This window comes from Asterias rubens, chromosome 14 (assembly GCF_902459465.1).
Source record: "Asterias rubens chromosome 14, eAstRub1.3, whole genome shotgun sequence".
Lineage (NCBI taxonomy): Eukaryota > Metazoa > Echinodermata > Asteroidea > Forcipulatida > Asteriidae > Asterias > Asterias rubens.
The window spans coordinates 424883-445478 of record NC_047075.1 but is presented as its reverse complement, the minus strand read 5'-3'; the positions used below and the strand labels follow the sequence as shown (position 1 = coordinate 445478).

General features: G+C 42.5%; 1 protein-coding gene across 1 annotated transcript in view; it reads right to left on the bottom strand.

The window, feature by feature from the left end:
* Positions 1–20596, bottom strand: part of LOC117299530 (MAM and LDL-receptor class A domain-containing protein 1-like) — a 130940-nt gene that overhangs the window by 49794 nt on the left and 60550 nt on the right. Inside the window, exons 77-97 of the mRNA XM_033783077.1 lie at positions 20069–20316; positions 19723–19813; positions 19053–19181; positions 18391–18644; positions 17626–18123; positions 16639–16843; positions 15886–16026; positions 15441–15566; positions 14783–14913; positions 14329–14413; positions 13157–13279; positions 12494–12640; positions 11080–11180; positions 10308–10472; positions 9758–10013; positions 9014–9233; positions 8442–8613; positions 7965–8067; positions 7276–7413; positions 6632–6813; positions 6014–6182 (exon numbers count right to left, since the gene is read on the bottom strand). Of these exons, the coding sequence (XP_033638968.1) occupies positions 6014–6182; positions 6632–6813; positions 7276–7413; positions 7965–8067; positions 8442–8613; positions 9014–9233; positions 9758–10013; positions 10308–10472; positions 11080–11180; positions 12494–12640; positions 13157–13279; positions 14329–14413; positions 14783–14913; positions 15441–15566; positions 15886–16026; positions 16639–16843; positions 17626–18123; positions 18391–18644; positions 19053–19181; positions 19723–19813; positions 20069–20316 (3684 nt within the window). The remainder of the gene's footprint in view (positions 1–6013; positions 6183–6631; positions 6814–7275; positions 7414–7964; positions 8068–8441; positions 8614–9013; positions 9234–9757; positions 10014–10307; positions 10473–11079; positions 11181–12493; positions 12641–13156; positions 13280–14328; positions 14414–14782; positions 14914–15440; positions 15567–15885; positions 16027–16638; positions 16844–17625; positions 18124–18390; positions 18645–19052; positions 19182–19722; positions 19814–20068; positions 20317–20596) is intronic.

The following is a 20596-nucleotide window of genomic DNA, read 5'->3' as shown; positions in this document are numbered from 1 at the left end:
GGATTCAAACCCATGACCTTTGCACTGCTAGAGCAGATGTCTTACCACTAGACCAGTGAGCTAGCCCAGTGGCTAGAGGCAGTTTGAATCCTATGTGTTGGCAAATCACTCAAGTGGGATTCAAACCCATGACCTTTGCATTGCTTGAGCAGATATCTTACCACTAGACCAGTGAGCTAGCCCAGTGGCTAGAGGCAGTTTGAATCCTATGTGTTGGCAAATCACTCAAGTGGGATTCAAACCCACGACCTTTGCATTGCTTGAGCAGATGTCTTACCACTAGACCAGTGAGCTAGCCTGGTGGCTAGAGGCAGTTTGAATCCTATGTGTTGGCAAATCACTCAAGTGGGATTCAAACCCACGACCTTTGCATTGCTTGAGCAGATGTCTTACCACTAGACCAGTGAGCTAGCCCAGTGGCTAGAGGCAGTTTGAATCCTATGTGTTGGCAAATCACTCAAGTGGGATTCAAACCCATGACCTTTGCATTGCTAGAGCAGATGTCTTACCACTAGACCAGTGAGCTAGCCCAGTGGCTAGAGGCAGTTTGAATCCTATGTGTTGGCAAATCACTCAAGTGGGATTCAAACCCAAGACCTTTGCATTGCTAGAGCAGATGTCTTACCCCTAGACCACTGAGCTAGCCCAGTGGCTAGAGGCAGTTTGAATCCTATGTGTTGGCAAATCACTCAAGTGGGATTCAAACCCATGACCTTTGCATTGCTAGAGCAGATGTCTTACCACTAGACCACTGAGCTAGCCCAGTGGCTAGAGGCAGTTTGAATCCTATGTGTTGGCAAATCACTCAAGTGGGATTCAAACCCACGACCTTTGCATTGCTAGAGCAGATGTCTTACCACTAGACCAGTGAGCTAGCCCAGTGGCTAGAGGCAGTTTGAATCCTATGTGTTGGCAAATCACTCAAGTGGGATTCAAACCCATGACCTTTGCATTGCTAGAGCAGATGTCTTACCACTAGACCAGTGAGCTAGCCCAGTGGCTAGAGGCAGTTTGAATCCTATGTGTTGGCAAATCACTCAAGTGGGATTCAAACCCAAGACCTTTGCATTGCTAGAGCAGATGTCTTACCCCTAGACCACTGAGCTAGCCCAGTGGCTAGAGGCAGTTTGAATCCTATGTGTTGGCAAATCACTCAAGTGGGATTCAAACCCATGACCTTTGCATTGCTAGAGCAGATGTCTTACCACTAGACCAGTGAGCTAGCCCAGTGGCTAGAGGCAGTTTGAATCCTATGTGTTGGCAAATCACTCAAGTGGGATTCAAACCCACGACCTTTGCATTGCTAGAGCAGATGTCTTACCACTAGACCACTGAGCTAGCCCAGTGGCTAGAGACAGTTTGAATCCTATGTGTTGGCAAATCACTCCGGTGGGGTTCAAACCCATGACCTTTACATTGCTAGAGCAGATGTCTTACCACTAGACCAGTGAGCAAGCCCGGTGGCTAGAGGCAGTTTGAATCCTATGTGTTGGCAAATCACTCCAGTGGGATTCAAACCCATGACCTTTACACTGCTAGAGCAGATATCTTACCACTAGACCAGTGAGCAAGCCCAGTGGCTAGAGGCAGTTTGAATCCTATGTGTTGGCAAATCACTCCGGTGGGGTTCAAACCCATGACCTTTACACTGCTAGAGCAGATGTCTTACCACTAGACCACTGAGCTAGCCCAGTGGCTAGAGGCAGTTTGAATCCTATGTGTTGGCAAATCACTCCGGTGGGGTTCAAACCCATGACCTTTACATTGCTAGAGCAGATGTCTTACCACTAGACCACTGAGCTAGCCCAGTGGCTAGAGGCAGTTTGAATCCTATGTGTTGGCAAATCACTCCGGTGGGATTCAAACCCATGACCTTTACACTGCTAGAGCAGATGTCTTACCACTAGACCAGTGAGCTAGCCCAGTGGCTAGAGACAGTTTGAATCCTATGTGTTGGCAAATCACTCCGGTGGGGTTCAAACCCACGACCTGTGCATTGCTAGAGCAGATGTCTTACCACTAGACCACTGAGCTAGCCCAGTGGCTAGAGACAGTTTGAATCCTATGTGTTAGCAAATCACTCAAGTGGGATTCAAACCCATGACCTTTGCACTGCTAGAGCAGATATCTTACCACTAGACCACTGAGCTAGCCCAGTGGCTAGAGACAGTTTGAATCCTATGTGTTGGCAAATCACTCAAGTGGGATTCAAACCCATGACCTTTGCACTGCTAGAGTAGATATCTTACCACTAGACCACTGAGCTAGCCCAGTGGCTAGAGGCAGTTTGAATCCTATGTGTTGGCAAATCACTCCGGTGGGATTCAAACCCATGACCTTTACACTGCTAGAGTAGATGTCTTACCACTAGACCAGTGAGCTAGACCGGTGGCTAGAGGCAGTTTGAATCCTATGTGTTGGCAAATCACTCAAGTGGGATTCAAACCCATGACCTTTGCATTGCTAGAGTAGATATCTTACCACTAGACCACTGAGCTAGCCCAGTGGCTAGAGGCAGTTTGAATCCTATGTGTTGGCAAATCACTCAAGTGGGATTCAAACCCATGACCTTTGCATTGCTAGAGCAGATGTCTTACCACTAGACCAGTGAGCTAGCCCAGTGGCTAGAGGCAGTTTGAATCCTATGTGTTGGCAAATCACTCAAGTGGGATTCAAACCCACGACCTTTGCATTGCTAGAGCAGATGTCTTACCACTAGACCACTGAGCTAGCCCAGTGGCTAGAGACAGTTTGAATCCTATGTGTTGGCAAATCACTCCGGTGGGGTTCAAACCCATGACCTTTACACTGCTAGAGCAGATGTCTTACCACTAGACCAGTGAGCAAGCCCGGTGGCTAGAGGCAGTTTGAATCCTATGTGTTGGCAAATCACTCCGGTGGGATTCAAACCCATGACCTTTACACTGCTAGAGCAGATATCTTACCACTAGACCAGTGAGCAAGCCCAGTGGCTAGAGGCAGTTTGAATCCTATGTGTTGGCAAATCACTCCGGTGGGGTTCAAACCCATGACCTTTACACTGCTAGAGCAGATGTCTTACCACTAGACCACTGAGCTAGCCCAGTGGCTAGAGGCAGTTTGAATCCTATGTGTTGGCAAATCACTCAAGTGGGATTCAAACCCATGACCTTTACACTGCTAGAGCAGATGTCTTACCACTAGACCAGTGAGCAAGCCCAGTGGCTAGAGGCAGTTTGAATCCTATGTGTTGGCAAATCACTCCGGTGGGGTTCAAACCCATGACCTTTACACTGCTAGAGCAGATGTCTTACCACTAGACCACTGAGCTAGCCCAGTGGCTAGAGGCAGTTTGAATCCTATGTGTTGGCAAATCACTCCGGTGGGGTTCAAACCCATGACCTTTACATTGCTAGAGCAGATGTCTTACCACTAGACCACTGAGCTAGCCCAGTGGCTAGAGGCAGTTTGAATCCTATGTGTTGGCAAATCACTCCGGTGGGATTCAAACCCATGACCTTTACACTGCTAGAGCAGATGTCTTACCACTAGACCAGTGAGCTAGCCCAGTGGCTAGAGACAGTTTGAATCCTATGTGTTGGCAAATCACTCCGGTGGGGTTCAAACCCACGACCTGTGCATTGCTAGAGCAGATGTCTTACCACTAGACCACTGAGCTAGCCCAGTGGCTAGAGACAGTTTGAATCCTATGTGTTAGCAAATCACTCAAGTGGGATTCAAACCCATGACCTTTGCACTGCTAGAGCAGATATCTTACCACTAGACCACTGAGCTAGCCCAGTGGCTAGAGACAGTTTGAATCCTATGTGTTGGCAAATTACTCAAGTGGGATTCAAACCCATGACCTTTGCACTGCTAGAGTAGATATCTTACCACTAGACCACTGAGCTAGCCCAGTGGCTAGAGGCAGTTTGAATCCTATGTGTTGGCAAATCACTCCGGTGGGATTCAAACCCATGACCTTTACACTGCTAGAGTAGATGTCTTACCACTAGACCAGTGAGCTAGACCGGTGGCTAGAGGCAGTTTGAATCCTATGTGTTGGCAAATCACTCAAGTGGGATTCAAACCCATGACCTTTGCATTGCTAGAGTAGATATCTTACCACTAGACCACTGAGCTAGCCCAGTGGCTAGAGGCAGTTTGAATCCTATGTGTTGGCAAATCACTCAAGTGGGATTCAAACCCATGACCTTTGCATTGCTAGAGCAGATGTCTTACCACTAGACCAGTGAGCTAGCCCAGTGGCTAGAGGCAGTTTGAATCCTATGTGTTGGCAAATCACTCAAGTGGGATTCAAACCCACGACCTTTGCATTGCTAGAGCAGATGTCTTACCACTAGACCACTGAGCTAGCCCAGTGGCTAGAGACAGTTTGAATCCTATGTGTTGGCAAATCACTCCGGTGGGGTTTAAACCCATGACCTTTACACTGCTAGAGCAGATGTCTTACCACTAGACCACTGAGCTAGCCCAGTGGCTAGAGACAGTTTGAATCCTATGTGTTGGCAAATCACTCCGGTGGGATTCAAACCCATGACCTTTACACTGCTAGAGCAGATATCTTACCACTAGACCAGTGAGCAAGCCCAGTGGCTAGAGGCAGTTTGAATCCTATGTGTTGGCAAATCACTCCGGTGGGGTTCAAACCCATGACCTTTACACTGCTAGAGCAGATGTCTTACCACTAGACCACTGAGCTAGCCCAGTGGCTAGAGGCAGTTTGAATCCTATGTGTTGGCAAATCACTCAAGTGGGATTCAAACCCATGACCTTTACACTGCTAGAGCAGATGTCTTACCACTAGACCAGTGAGCTAGCCCAGTGGCTAGAGGCAGTTTGAATCCTATGTGTTGGCAAATCACTCAAGTGGGATTCAAACCCATGACCTTTACACTGCTAGAGCAGATGTCTTACCACTAGACCAGTGAGCTAGCCCAGTGGCTAGAGGCAGTTTGAATCCTATGTGTTGGCAAATCACTCAAGTGGGGTTCAAACCCATGACCTTTACACTGCTAGAGCAGATGTCTTACCACTAGACCACTGAGCTAGCCCAGTGGCTAGAGGCAGTTTGAATCCTATGTGTTGGCAAATCACTCCGGTGGGGTTCAAACCCATGACCTTTACATTGCTAGAGCAGATGTCTTACCACTAGACCACTGAGCTAGCCCAGTGGCTAGAGGCAGTTTGAATCCTATGTGTTGGCAAATCACTCAAGTGGGATTCAAACCCATGACCTTTACACTGCTAGAGCAGATGTCTTACCACTAGACCAGTGAGCTAGCCCAGTGGCTAGAGGCAGTTTGAATCCTATGTGTTGGCAAATCACTCAAGTGGGATTCAAACCCATGACCTTTACACTGCTAGAGCAGATGTCTTACCACTAGACCAGTGAGCTAGCCCAGTGGCTAGAGGCAGTTTGAATCCTATGTGTTGGCAAATCACTCCGGTGGGATTCAAACCCATGACCTTTACACTGCTAGAGCAGATGTCTTACCACTAGACCAGTGAGCTAGCCTGGTGGCTAGAGGCAGTTTGAATCCTATGTGTTGGCAAATCACTCCGGTGGGATTCAAACCCATGACCTTTACACTGCTAGAGCAGATATCTTACCACTAGACCAGTGAGCTAGCCTGGTGGCTAGAGGCAGTTTGAATCCTATGTGTTGGCAAATCACTCAAGTGGGATTCAAACCCATGACCTTTGCACTGCTAGAGCAGATGGCTTACCACTAGACCAGTGAGCTAGCCTGGTGGCTAGAGGCAGTTCTAAGGTTGTGGGTTTGAACCTCACCCAAGTGATTTTCCAGTGGATTTATTTTTCACCATGTAGATTTTTCTGTACCCCAGATGTGGGGCAACAGATCTACGGATCATAGTATGAATTTGCTTGTGTTGTCCCTTGCCCATCTCAGGGTATATTGTCTTGTATTTCATTATGTACTGATATGGCAAAAAAATATAATAATAATAGTAATATTGTACGGTAGAAAAGAAAACTAAACTTGACTTACAGACTGTCGGACACGTTCCCGGCGTGAAGAAGACATCATCAATGGCAATATCACCTCCGAAAGATTGACCTGTGACCCCTTCAATGATGATCTCATAGGTCGAGGGGCTAGAGATTGACAGACGACTTCTTAACCATTGATTGGATTGAGTTCCTCGCTTCCCATAAATCTAATGATGAAAAATAAAGCTGCTTATCAGAAAATACTGCTTAACAAACTAATTTGCTAAGCAAAAAACAGAAAATGAGAGAGGCACCAGACTTTACAATTTAACCTTTATGGAATGTGGGCTGGTAGCCTGTTTCTGCTGAGTGAGATTAATCAGTGCTTAGCAAGTTTTTGTGCATACAGGCTTAACAAAATATTGGGCCCAGTGTGTGTTCCAATCCAATCTTGGCATCAATGTCAACATCTGCCAAGTTTTTTCTAGACAGGGCTTCTGCACATTCCATGAGCTGCCCATTTGATAATGAATTTGTCTTTAAGCAAATTTGGTGCATAGCTTAGGTAGCTCAAGGGTTTCAAATAGGCCATGCAATATACAAATGTAGGTTTATATCACAATCTGGACCGACCAATCAGAATAAAGGAGTCAAGCTTGAAGATCAGAACACTTACCACTGTGGATGTCCCAGCGCTTGAGAGATAAATATTCAGCGCATCAATGTCTGGTCCAAACATATGGTACCAAAACTCCAGACAGTACTCTGAGTTCGCTGCTATCGGACCAGACATGATTCGTGCTTTATCACCAAGGATACGAGGTGAGGAGGTCTCAATGTAAATGTAGTAACCCAAAGCTGGAGAGAAAAAAACAAATCAAAATCTTTCAAAAATAATGTTGATATTGATCTAAGTACTTAGGTTTCAGGTTTGGATGTGATGACAATATTTGTAACGAAATGTGGTGTTCATCTTTGAGACGGCAAGGCCATTTCGTTTTGCAATAGGCAAATTCATTGGACAACGTTTAAGTCTATGAGACACTTTTGAAGGGGCACCAAGGCTGAGACCAGGGGCAACAGAGACTATGGTCTCCATAGCATCTGTGTAACTCAAGGATTGATTAAAAAATGTTGCTTGAAGATGATCAGATCATACTGATTGAAACGTTGAGTCGTTAAACACCGGTACTTTTCAGAACTAACACTACTCAAAGAGAGACATTCACATGATGTCACCGCAAACCTCTCGTATAGTTATACTTCCAGCATGCAAAGTTTCAAATCCTAATAATTAATGAAGATTTGCGCAGCACTGACCTGTCCCTTGGGTGTGGTCGAACTGTGGACCAGTCCCGACTGAAACTGTCTCTCCACTGGCAACTGACCAATCAAAATCATCCACTCTGTCCTGCAGCCAACCACAGATGCTCTGAGATTCAAAATCACAGCTAAGATCTGCAAAGAAAGGAACAGACAAGAAAACAGGTAGCTACTAACTATAATTGTTTACATCATGTTTTATAATTTTGTTTAGCCATTACAACGATGTGTATTATGCAATGTATACTGTGAAAAGTTCTGTGGAAAAAAACATCCACAGGCAAATCACTCAGGTGGGATTCGGACCCACGACCTTTGCATTGCTAGAGCAGATGTCTTATCACTAGACTATCGAGCTAGCCTAGTAGCTAGAGGCAGTTTCAATTCAATGTGTTAGCTGGTTCTGGTACTGTAACGATTTAATGGATGTTAGTTTTGCATCAGGGATGTTAGGGTAAGGGTGAAAAATGTAAACAATTATATTCTTTATCCCCGATGCAAAACTAACATCTACTAAACACAATTTGTTAGCAAAATGTTGACAATTGTTTATCTGTAGGTAGTCAGTTTGTCCATAGGAAAACAAAGTCACATACACTTCAAGACTGTACAAATGTAGTTGATTGTTTTACTGGACACATTTTTTCTTTATTTTGAAATTTTTGGGTAGTTTCCAAACATATTACCTGAATCTGCTCCACAGTTATCGAACGTGATGTCATCTAAAGCGATGTCAGTAAGTAATGACGGATCAGAGAAATCAGTTCCTGGAATCGCCTCAAAGCGTATCTAAAGTTAACAAAGAAAAATTGGGTTGAACAAAGAAATGAAATCCTCCTGTAGTTTATTACTCGATATTTGAAAGGAAAAGTTGCATCCCCTTAAAGTGATCCCTGGCTGCCGCTACCAAGGTTGTATCGTAGACTTGGTTGTGATCCCTGGCTGCCGCTACCTAGGTTGTATCGTAGACTTGGTTGTGATCCCGGGCTGCATGGCAGTTACAGGTTGACTGGCTTCTGACTGGCACACTCAAAGAAAGTTGTTGACAAAATAGGGAGACGGCCAATATAAAGTAAACAAACCATCAGAGTTAGGCTGTGTCTGTATTGTTTTTGCTAAACAAGAACTGTGTGTTAATACTAGAATTGTATTTTTGTACTTACTGAATACTGCCCAGCAAGCCGTGGTCCCAAACTTAACGATCCCTGCACCCATTGGTTACTGGTGTCAACTGTGTACACCACACTGGTGTCCGGTGCAACACCTTGATACACAATGGCGACCAGGCTACCAGCGTTGGTACCACGGAGATGGTACCAAAACTTCATCTCACATCTGTGACAAAAGAAAACAAAGAGTTTTAATCGTTCCTACCACTATTGTTAGGCTCAAAAGTTCAGAAATCTGTGAGACCATAAATACGAGTGTTGCTCCTCAAAGCCAAATACTTAAAAGTAAATTTTGAGTCACTACTTATTGAAAATACAGTCAAAACAAATTTGCAAAAGTTTTGACTAAAAAAGCAAAAAAAAGATAAAATGAGCAAAAACTTGGAGCACTCATGCAGGGCCCAATTTCAAGGCTGTGCTTAAATCGCAAAATATTGTTGCTCACGGAAGCAGGGAAGCTCGCGCTTACGTCAAGTATAATTCACATGTAAGCAGGGAATTGTAAACGGATAATGTAGCGATGAATTTGTCACCAACTGCAAATAATTAATTCATTTGAATCTCACCTTGCACCAACATCTCCGAGTGTAGGGCTCTGCAAGATGGCCGACGTCTGGAATGTCCCTCCAGTGCTATCAACAAACATGAAGAATCCCGTCCCTGTAGTGTGGTCAGTAGAGGGCGCTGTTGCACCCGCAGTACTCCCAGCTTGTAATCTTGACCATTTGTAGAGGCCGTTGTCAATTGCTGACCAACTGCATTGATCCGTTTCAAAATCGCAATTTCCTGTCAACCACAAAATAACAACTTTATTAACTCATCCCAAAAACATTCTATGGATGAACTTTCACGTGGGCTTAAAAGCACAAAAACTTGCTTAGCACAACAAAATTATACTTACCAAAATAAGGTTACCAGCCAAACTACAATGTCACAATTGCAATGTGTGACTATTATCCTGCTCATTTTGCATAGCAGAAAAATGTTAAGCGATATTTTCTGCTTAAGCAGCTCTATGAAATTAGGCCCATTTCAACCATCGCTGACTAACGTGCTTTCGATGCGGGTTAGTAAAATAACAGTAAAGAGCAAATGTGCAGAATAATTACAAAAAAGATTTAACGCATATGATGTCATGTGAGTATGGCGCCATCACCTAGAGGTCAAAAGAAGGTTGTCCATTGGACAGTCCCAGACACCGCACGCAGAAATCTGTGCATTTCCTTTGTTTCGTCACGAGTTTTACTTCGAAGATGGCAGCTGGATGACATCAATGCAAAGGTCTATTCATAAATTGAAGTCGTTCTTACCACAATTATCTTCATCTGATCCATCCACACAATCCATCGTTCCATCACACAACGCACCAACAGCGACACATTCTCCTGAGCCACACACAAACTCATCAGCTTGGCATGGTGAGGGTGTTGTTATGCTTGGTTGCCATGGTGATGTTCCAATGATTGGCAGATTGGCGGTGTATGGAACACAGTCTGGAGTGAAGGATGTGTCATCGATGGCTATATCGCCATAGATACCATCCCCAACGGTGGCTTCTATTATAACCTAAGAAGGATAGAAAATAAAAACAAATATTGGGTGCATGTGAGTGCATTATGACAGAATGTACTGAGGTGAAATCTGGTCTATTCCATTTCAGTTGAGTATAAACAAAAGACGATAGGAGGTCCTTAGTTGCAGGCATATACAAGCTTGGGTGCGTTCGTAGCCAGTGCAATCGGAGTAAAGGCCTTCAAGTCACAGTTATTGAGTTAACTTTTTTAATTCCAGGCACTTGCCAATGGCACATCATACGGGATTGTTCTTTCTGTATTTTGTTTGTACTTTTTGATAACTTACCTGGAATGGATTGTTCCATGCTAAGTTGACCTCTGCCCTCTCGTAGTAATCACCAATCTCTCCACTCTTACTCCACAGGGTTACCAGTGGACCATTGATTGTATCACGTATATACACAGTAAGGGTACCGGTGGTTCTACCAAACATGTGATAATAAAACCGCAGCTGAAATGTACATGGGATAAAAATGAATAATAAATAATAATAAACAGCACACAGTATCTGATCAAAAATGCCAGTCAAGGGCGCTGGTTCTTGAATGATAATATTATCCCCTTTCTTTATCCGCAATGCAAATTTAACATCTATATTAAATATTAGCATTATCACACCAGGGGGTAGTTTTATTGAGCCAGAAGATTGGACCTTGACACAGTTCCCATTTCAGAAGAGATGGAAGTGGAAGGCAAGGAAAGATACCACTTATACCAACCCACTACCCTACAGACCAATCCGACAAAACAAAATGGGTAGCGCCCTCTATTGAAGAAATTAACAACTACAGTGTATTTGTGCATAATCTAGCCATTGAAGACACCGCAGCAAATGGCGCACTGTGCTCAACACTTGCGCGCTCGGTGTGCAGCAGATTGGTCTATAGGACTTCGCAAAACGCTACAGGGATGCTGAGGTCATGAGCACGTTTTTGTGCACAAAGAACAGCCATCGTCCAATCATTTGCCTCCTTGGGTCTGAGTGAGGGAGCTTTTGGGCCTCAGTGATGAGGGCGCTGTTTGAGAGTTGACGTCATATGCAGGGAGCCCATTCTTACATGGCATAAGTTTGATGTAGTTGCAGCGATGTTGTAGCTACCAAGACGAGCTCTGTCACCTGGTTGGCGAGGAGAAGACGTCTCTAAGTACAGGTAGGTTCCTGAGGAGATAAACAAACTCAAATTAGTAGCGTCTTATTCATTATCTTATCAAATTATAACCCACAAAACTAACTGATTAGGTGAGGTTTTCGGTAGCACCATGTGTAAATCTCTTCTGGAAAATGATCTGTGATCTGTGATCTGTGATCTGGCAAATGGACATACACCAGGGAATAGCCACCCCTGCTCTGGCCCTGATCTACCCTGGCAAATGGACATACACCAGGGAATAGCCACCCCTGCTCTGGCCCTGATCTACCCTGGCAAATGGACATACACCAGGGAATAGCCACCCCTGCTCTGGCCCTGATCTACCCTGGCAAATGGACATACACCAGGGAATAGCCACCCCTGCTCTGGCCCTGATCTACCCTGGCAAATGGACATACACCAGGGAATAGCCACCCCTGCTCTGGCCCTGATCTACCCTGGCAAATGGACATACACCAGGGAATAGCCACCCCTGCTCTGGCCCTGATCTACCCTGGCAAATGGACATACACCAGGGAATAGCCACCCCTGCTCTGGCCCTGATCTACCCTGGCAAATGGACATACACCAGGGAATAGCCACCCCTGCTCTGGCCCTGATCTACCCTGGCAAATGGACATACACCAGGGAATAGCCACCCCTGCTCTGGCCCTGATCTACCCTGGCAAATGGACATACACCAGGGAATAGCCACCCCTGCTCTGGCCCTGATCTACCCTGGCAAATGGACATACACCAGGGAATAGCCACCCCTGCTCTGGCCCTGATCTACCCTGGCAAATGGACATACACCAGGGAATAGCCACCCCTGCTCTGGCCCTGATCTACCCTGGCAAATGGACATACACCAGGGAATAGCCACCCCTGCTCTGGCCCTGATCTACCCTGGCAAATGGACATACACCAGGGAATAGCCACCCCTGCTCTGGCCCTGATCTACCCTGGCAAATGGACATACACCAGGGAATAGCCACCCCTGCTCTGGCCCTGATCTACCCTGGCAAATGGACATACACCAGGGAATAGCCACCCCTGCTCTGGCCCTGATCTACCCTGGCAAATGGACATACACCAGGGAATAGCCACCCCTGCTCTGGCCCTGATCTACCCTGGCAAATGGACATACACCAGGGAATAGCCACCCCTGCTCTGAAGTAGGGGTAAGCAGTAAAACCCTGGGGTTTTCTTGAATAGGGAGCTAGGCGAGAATAGTGCCAAAGTGCGCCGGCGTTAAACAGGGGGTAACCAAATTCTGGGGCCTCCCCAGGGCAGTACTCCACAGGGATATGAGATATAGTGTAAAAAGGGGTGATGTCTTTACCTGAAGCGAGTCCAGTTGTATGGTCTCGTGTCGGACCCGTCCAATCTGTTGGTGTGATGCCTCTATATGTACGCCAGTCTAACTCATCATTGGTCAGATGCAGCCAATCACAGATACCAGTCTCAAAATCACATAGGTTATAGTTACCTTGGTAACAAAGAAACACATTTGTTGTCAATATTTCATTTAATGTATATCTTTACAGCATATTTGACTTACTAGTACCCTCATCAAACTACAAAATGATTTCTTTAAAATAAAATTTTAAAATGAAGAAAAAAGAAAAGAAATTAAAATAAGAAACAACAGGTAAAGAAAGTTATCCTAAAATTACTTCTTAGTGAAAATATAAGAGAAACAGATTCAAAACAAAGCCAGATTTAAAGTCATAAATTAAAGTTGCATAAGCTTGCAGTTCTGTAAAATCTGTGCAATTTTGTTCTTGCCTCCTTTGTCACCAAATGAAAGATAATAACTCCTTTCAATCTTTTATTAAACGAGACAAAAAAAATCAAAAGAGAAAGAAAGAAGGTAATTAAAGTTATCTTAGAATCAAAGTTATGCACTTTACTTAATACTGGTACCCTCCTCATACAATAAAATATCTTCTTAAAAAAAAAATAAAAAAATTAAAATAAATAAAATCAAAACATTGAAACTTACTACATGTGCTTTCATCAGTAAAGTCTCCACAATCATCGGTTAAATCACATAGTCGATTGTTATCCACACAGTTGCTACGGTTACACTTGGTTTGACCCACAGGGCAAGGGTCAAGTGTTGGGGCTGGCAAGAGACAAAAACAAAGTGGATTTTATTTGACAACTTCTTCAATGCAAAATAGAAGTTCTACTCTTGTAACTTGCAAAAATCGAAGTGACAACAATGTAGAGTAAGTGGTTAAAAACATTTGCTGCGAAAATTATAACCAAACAAACAACTTTCCCATTCTTTAAACCATGGTCAATGTAAATCTTCTTTTCAGGAAAACAAAACAACTAAACAACCTTTTTTGTTGAAATGAGGCCACATCCGAACTGCTGGCTGAGGCTTTTGCTACAGCTAGATCATGTGCTGACATATAGTACATCCTTAGCAATGCCCTAAGCAACAGTCATAGCCGAAGCTGTGGCTGCCAACTTGGATATGGCCTCAGTTAGTAGAAGCTCACATCCAAAGAAGGTAAACTTGTCAGAACCCAAGACAGATTGCGAAACTTGTCAGAACCCAAGACAGATTGCGAAACTTGTCAGAGCCCAAGGCATATTGCGAAACTTGTCAGAGCCCAAGACAGATTGCGAAACTTGTCAGAGCCCAAGACAGATTGCGAGAGCTGTCAGGGCCCAAGACAGATTGCGATGAAAGTTTTACAAAAGATCTTCTTTCCTAAAACTGTGGTCAATGTAGTTGGAAATCCACATCCCTGGAAAGTATTAAATTGTAAGAACCCAAGAAGATGCGCTGAAAGTTTTACAAAAGATCTTCTTTCCTAAAACTGTGGTCAATGTAGTTGGAAATCCACATCCCAGGAAAGTAAATTGTAAGAACCCAAGAAGATTGCGCTGAAAGTTTTACAAAAGATCTTCTTTCCTAAAACTGTGGTCAATGTAGTTGGAAATCCACATCAATGTTCTAAGGAAAGTAAATTGTAAGAACCCAAGAAGATTGCGATGAAAGTTTTACAAAAGATCTTCTTTCCTTAAAACTGTGGTCAATGTAGGAAATCCACATCCCAGGAAAGTAAATTGTAAGAACCCAAGAAGATTGTGATAAAAGTTTTACAAATTAACACTGCTGTAACTGTAGCTGCAGCTCTTATCACTGAAATTACTTACACGGAAGTCCACATCCCAAGAAGGCAACATCATCGATAGCAATGTCTCCAAGAACGCTGAAGGATCGTGACGCCTCAAAGACAACCTGCAGGTTGAACAGAGGCAAAAAAACCTTTCAATTATACTTATTTTTAAAAACATCAATCGCTAAAAGGTGCTTAGCACAACACTATGCTTACCAAAATAAGGTAACCAGCCAAACTACCATGTTACATGTACAATTTGTGACAGGTGTCCTGCTCAATTCACTTAGCAGACAACTGTTAAGTAATATTTTCTGCTTAAGCAGCTCTATGAAATTGGCCCCTGGTCTCAAATGTTTAAATAAGACTAGTCTTATCTCAAACTTACATGTAGGACTAGCCATGTGTAGGATGTTTTTTATATATCTTAGGACTAGTCTTAAGTTAGGACTAGTCCTAACTATTTGTGAAATCGACCCCTGATAGTTTACCTTGAATGGTACAGAGATTCTCCCAATTCCAAGCTGCATAAAATTCCAATTATCTCCCATATCCTCAAAGAGATAAATCAATAATGTACGAGAGGGTCCTTCGTACAAGTAGACAGATAGACTACCAATGTCTGAAACAAACAAATAACAAGATAAATCAATAATGTACGAGAGGATCCTTCGTACAAGTAGACAGATAGACTACCAATGTCTGAAACAAACAAATAACAAGATAAATCAATAATGTACGAGAGGATCCTTCGTACAAGTAGACAGATAGACTACCAATGTCTGAAACAAACAAATAACGAGATAAATCAATAATGTACGAGAGGATCCTGAAACAAATAAAATCATGGTCCAGTGAGCACATAAAATCATGACATATATATATCTTGGGGAATAATCACCCCTGCTCTGGGATACGTGTAAGCGCTAAAACTCTGGGGTATTCTTGAAACATGCATCCAAAACCCAGTGGAAAAGGGACACCCCCTTCAGTGTGAAAGTGTGCCGAGTCACCCTGGGGTTGAAAAAGTCCTGGGGAATAAGAGATAGGCCCTACAGTGTGAACAGGGCTTCAGAGTGGAATATATGGATAAGCCACTAGCAAAAGACACGAGGGGTTAAGGATTAAGTTACAAAGTAGAAATCTTACCTTCTCCATACATATGATACCAGAAATTTAACATGCAGGTTGACGACGCTTGATGAAGTTCTTGAGTCTCTAACGTAGCAAGACTAAACCCTGATCCAGAATTTGCATCAACATAGACGTAGGATCCTAAATTAAAAAATCAGTTATAAAATATCGACAAAGATATCCTATAGTCAAAAATGATATTAAAACCCCACGCAAATTTGTGGAGTACAAGGACTAGTCTATATTTGAGAGAGGCTTTAAAGACCTTTTCAGGCCATGCTCAGGTCTTGTATAGTGCTTATATTTTGGCAAATAATAAGAGTACTTATCTAACAGAATTGATTTTTTAAAGAAAATTTGAAGAAAAACGAGGAAAACAGACACAACCATGAAGATGGCCGTACATTGAATTTGTTAGAGAACTTCAACTTCAGGTGGAAGATTGATCTGCTTTACTTACCTGCAGCATTGTTAAAGGTGTGGTCTTTAGAGGGTCCTGTGTTGGAACTGGGCGTGGCACCTGACCCAACCGCCCACTTATAGGACCCTAGACTTGTATCAGTCCAACCACATAAACCTCCTTCAAAGGTACAACTGCTTCCTGTAATTATGAAAAACATGAGTGTAGAAATCAGTTAACCATAAACTATTGATCATCTACTCAGTTGTTTTCTACTGGAGCAGAAATATGAAGCTGAAGACCTCCTTGCTTGATTCAAGGAAAGTGCGAAAGACTGTTTTTAAGCGCTACATACAAAGTGTGGACCAGGGAACAAGATAGGTCCACTAAGTGTTGGGACTCAGTGAAACACTTTGTGGTAACAATGTTGAAGAATAGGATTTTTTTCTTAAGTGTCAAATAAAAGGAAAATTAAAGGAGTTTGAACATTTGTCTAGGAAGAATGTAAAGGTAACACAAGTATGCCTTGGTTCAAGGTTTTATTTATAACATAAGAACATTGCTAATTAACTTCCATGTTTTTCCTTTTATGTCAAAATAGCTATAAACCATTGCACTAAACTCCTCATTTTTTCCCTGTTTTCCCAAATAGCTTCATACAAACACTGGCATCACATACCAGTTGTTTTCATCAGATCCATCCTAGCATCAGAACATTTCTAAAACTTCCATGTTTTTCCTTGCTGTTCACAAAAGCTGTAAGACATTTCATTGAACTTCCCATATTTTCCCAGATTTCCCCAAATCACATACCACAGTTGCTTTCATCAGATCCATCCAAACAGTCGTTGACAAAATCACAGATTTGGGTGCGGTCTGTAAGGCACGACCCATCTCCACATGTGTGTTGACAGGGCGGGGCTGGTGTGGGCGGGGCACATGTCCCATAAAATGTCTGTATATCATCAAGAGCAATGTCACCAGCGAAGCTTGAGCCGACCACACCCTCAAAAATAATCTGTGTAAAGAAAATAGCAGTGCATTCAAATTGCATTAAAAAAATGTGTAACAGGGTGTGCGAACCATTGCTTAGAGTACAAGATGTTCACAGATTAACTTACATGGTATAAAGTTGGTCACGGTGGGAAACTCACTTGAAATAATTTTGCTTGAAAAGCAATAGTTTTTGAGAGTTGAATAAAACAATAAATTTTGATCTCACAAGTCAAAAAGACTCTGAAAACAGTGACTACAGTTAAGGATTTTGTTCACTTTTTTCTTGTGACCCCTCCAATGACAAGTGTTTAAAGCCATTATACACTTTCGGAAGAGAAAAAAAAAATTCACAGATTTACAAATAACTTACAGGGTTTACAGAAGGTAATGGTAAAAGACTTCTCTTGAAATATTATTCCATGAAATGCTTTACTTTTTGATAAAACAATAAAACAATTATCAATTCTCGACATCAAGAATTATGGATTTATAGTAAACACATGTCATGACACGGCGAAACGTGCGGAAACAAGGGTGAACCTAAATTTTCACAGGTTTGTTATTTTATATATAAGTTGTAATACACAAAGTGTGGGCCTTGGACAATACTGTTTAACGAAAGTGTCCACTGGCTTTAAACTTTCACAGGTTTGTTATTTCATGTATGTGTTGAGTCACATCAAGGTGGATACTGGTCTTTGACAATTATTACCAATATGACACATGTGCCATAAATCACATATATTTGGTTTCTCAAAGCATGAACTTTATTATGGACAACTCTTTAATTCCAGAAAATCTCACCTCAAATACAGACTCATCACTTTTGACATCCAAGATGGCGTGCTGCCAATAGTTGCCTTGGTCGCCAGTCTTACTCCAAACCAATGTCCAGTAGGCGGGGTTCAAGACCGTTGTCTCCAACCATATCTTCAACTCCCCAATATCCGTCCCGTACATATGATACCAAAACGTCAAACACATATCTGTGTTATACGGCAGCGTCTCAGAGAACAGATACGCAAAGTCATTCTGGACGCGTGGTGCGGAGGTCTCGATAAAGACGTAGTAACCAAAAGCGTTACCAAGAGTGTGGTCGGTGGGTGGGCCAGTCAGTGAGCTGGCTGTCTCACCGATGTTTCTCGTCCAGTCGAAGGTATCTTGGTAGATGTTGACGAAGGTACAGAAGTCATTTTCAAAATCACAGGAGGCTAGACGAGAACAGGCTTGGCTGGAGAAGTCGATGTCGTCGAGGGAAATACCTCCTTGCTCGACGAAATCAACGGTACCTTCAAATATGATCTGCACAGAAAAAAAGCAAAGTAACTTCTGAGAATTGTCTTAGAATCTACTAAATTGCTACGATACCCACTGCTAAATTATAAGATTCAAACTGCCTCTAGCTACCGAGCAATCTCAATGGTCTAATATGATCCCCAAGAAAATAATGAGAAAACTGAACGGCTTCTCTTTTTGGAGATTGCGTGGAACTGGTTGCTTGTATATTGCCTCGGGTGACATGGCCTTAAAAATAAAATTTAAAAATGAAACCTAAATAATTGAACTTACCCTGAATGGATAACTCGACTGTACTGGTATCTCGGTGATCATCCAAAAATCAAATCCAGAATAGATCGTCCATTGACTTGGCCCCTTGTTCCCGTTGGTCTCTATATAAACATTAAGTTCCCCTAGGCCATTACCGACGACGTAGTACCAGAACTTCATACAGGTTCCCGTTGTAGCGGGGTATTGTTTGGAGATGATTCGAGCGACATCAGCTACCTGACGTGGAGCTGCGGTGTCCATGAACATGTAATGACCTATAAGATATCGATAATAATATTAACAGTGTTTAGTTAAGCGCATTTTTTAGTGGTTGCAAAGCTTTGTGTCTAGGTATATTTTATCTTTTTCCTTCCGACTATATGTTCTATATTCATATTTTCTGATTACTGGCTGCCCAATATTATTATTTGTCCATGAGTTAAAATGTTTTTGCTGTAATTTTCTAGTTTGATATTAGTGAATGTCGTGGCTAGATTTGGTAGAGCGCCGGCTCTAAGCTGGAGGACATTGGCTCAGGTCCCGCTCCAGTAATTTGTTGTTGTTCAACCCCTAAATTGATAAATATTTACCCAGTCAGTTTCCTTGGTGGTTAATTACTTCACAATGAAATTAAGATAAAAAAAAGAAAAAAAGAAGAACTTAAATCAATTTGATTTCCTCACCTTGCGAAGTTTGATAAGTATGATCTATAGCTGGACCAGTTGCAGTTGAGCCAGAGGCTAGCACCCAATCAAAATCATCGGTACCGTCCTGAGCGTAGTCACATGTTCCATGCTCAAAATCACAAACAGCTACAAACAGAAATAGAATAATAAGCTAGACATTTCTCTTGAAGGGAGGGTAGACCTTTGCTAATTACTCAAGAAATTATTGACCATAAAAAACTTACTTGGGGAAGAGAACTGGAGAGCTATTGATATTATGAAACATTGTTAAACATGTCATCTTTTGAAGTAAAGTTGTTTTGTTCACCAAACAAATTTGAATCTGAGAAAGACTTGTTGGGCATGAAGCATTTCTCAGTCAACTGAAAGTGCACAATTCTATGCCAAAAGGGTGTTTTTTTTTCTTCCACTATTTTTTTGCAATTTCTATGACTAATGCAATTAGCTATTAATAAACATGAATGGGGACGATTTCCCAAGGAGGCCAAGTAAGGGGACACCCAGTCCTAAGCTGCTAAGTAAGTAAGTGAGATGACTAATGAGCCCAAATTTTCACAGGTTTGTTGATTTATGCATATTTTGCTAATTATGCAAATAATAAGACTTTTATTTTATCATCAAATTGGTAAGCAAACACGAAAGGTATGAATCATTCAGGTTGACTTACTTTGTGCCGGACAATCTCCGTTATAAACGATGATGTCATCCAATGATGTATCACCATCATAAGATGGACCAACTACACCTTCAAAGATGACCTAGGGTCAAAGACATCAATATGCAAATAAGAGGGACGTAAGGAATATGCAAATTAGCAGGTAGACATTGAACAATTACTGTTGAGTTTGTGAAAACAACAATTAATTTCATTGAATTTTTAACAAGAAAACAAGCTTTAAATTTAACAAGTTTGCTTAGCAAGTAGGCTACCCTGAACATTTCTTGCTTAACCAAGAAATTTGCTAAGCAGAACTTCCTGAAATTGGGCCCTTGTCTAGGATGACCCTACTCACGTTGTATGAACCAGTCAGGTACACTTGACCATACTTCCAGATCGGCCCCTGGTCTCCGGCCCGAGTCCACTCTCGGACATCGGCACCGTTTTCTCTCCTATACACGTTGAGTTCATTAATGCTCGGCCCATACATGTGATACCAGAATCCTATGCATTTCCCTACAGTGCCGGACACCATGGGAGCAGATACCAATTGGGCACGGTCACCATTGATTTGAGGTGATGCTTCGATGTAGATGTAAAAGCCTGAGAAATCAAAAAGTTTATTATTAGTCAGTTTTCCTTGTTTACTACTTGGGTTTACTACTTAATGTTGAATAGCACCCAAGTTTTCTTAAGGCATTAAAGGAATTTTACAATATAGTTGAACCATGGTTGGTCACACCTAGACTGGTCCCCTGTCCTTATCTGCAAGGATAAGGACATGGTATTGGCTTTATATGTAAACACATGTACATCAGATTTAACTGCGAATCTCCAGGACCATAAAAGCCATGTGCAATGATGCGAGGTCAAAGGTGATTAT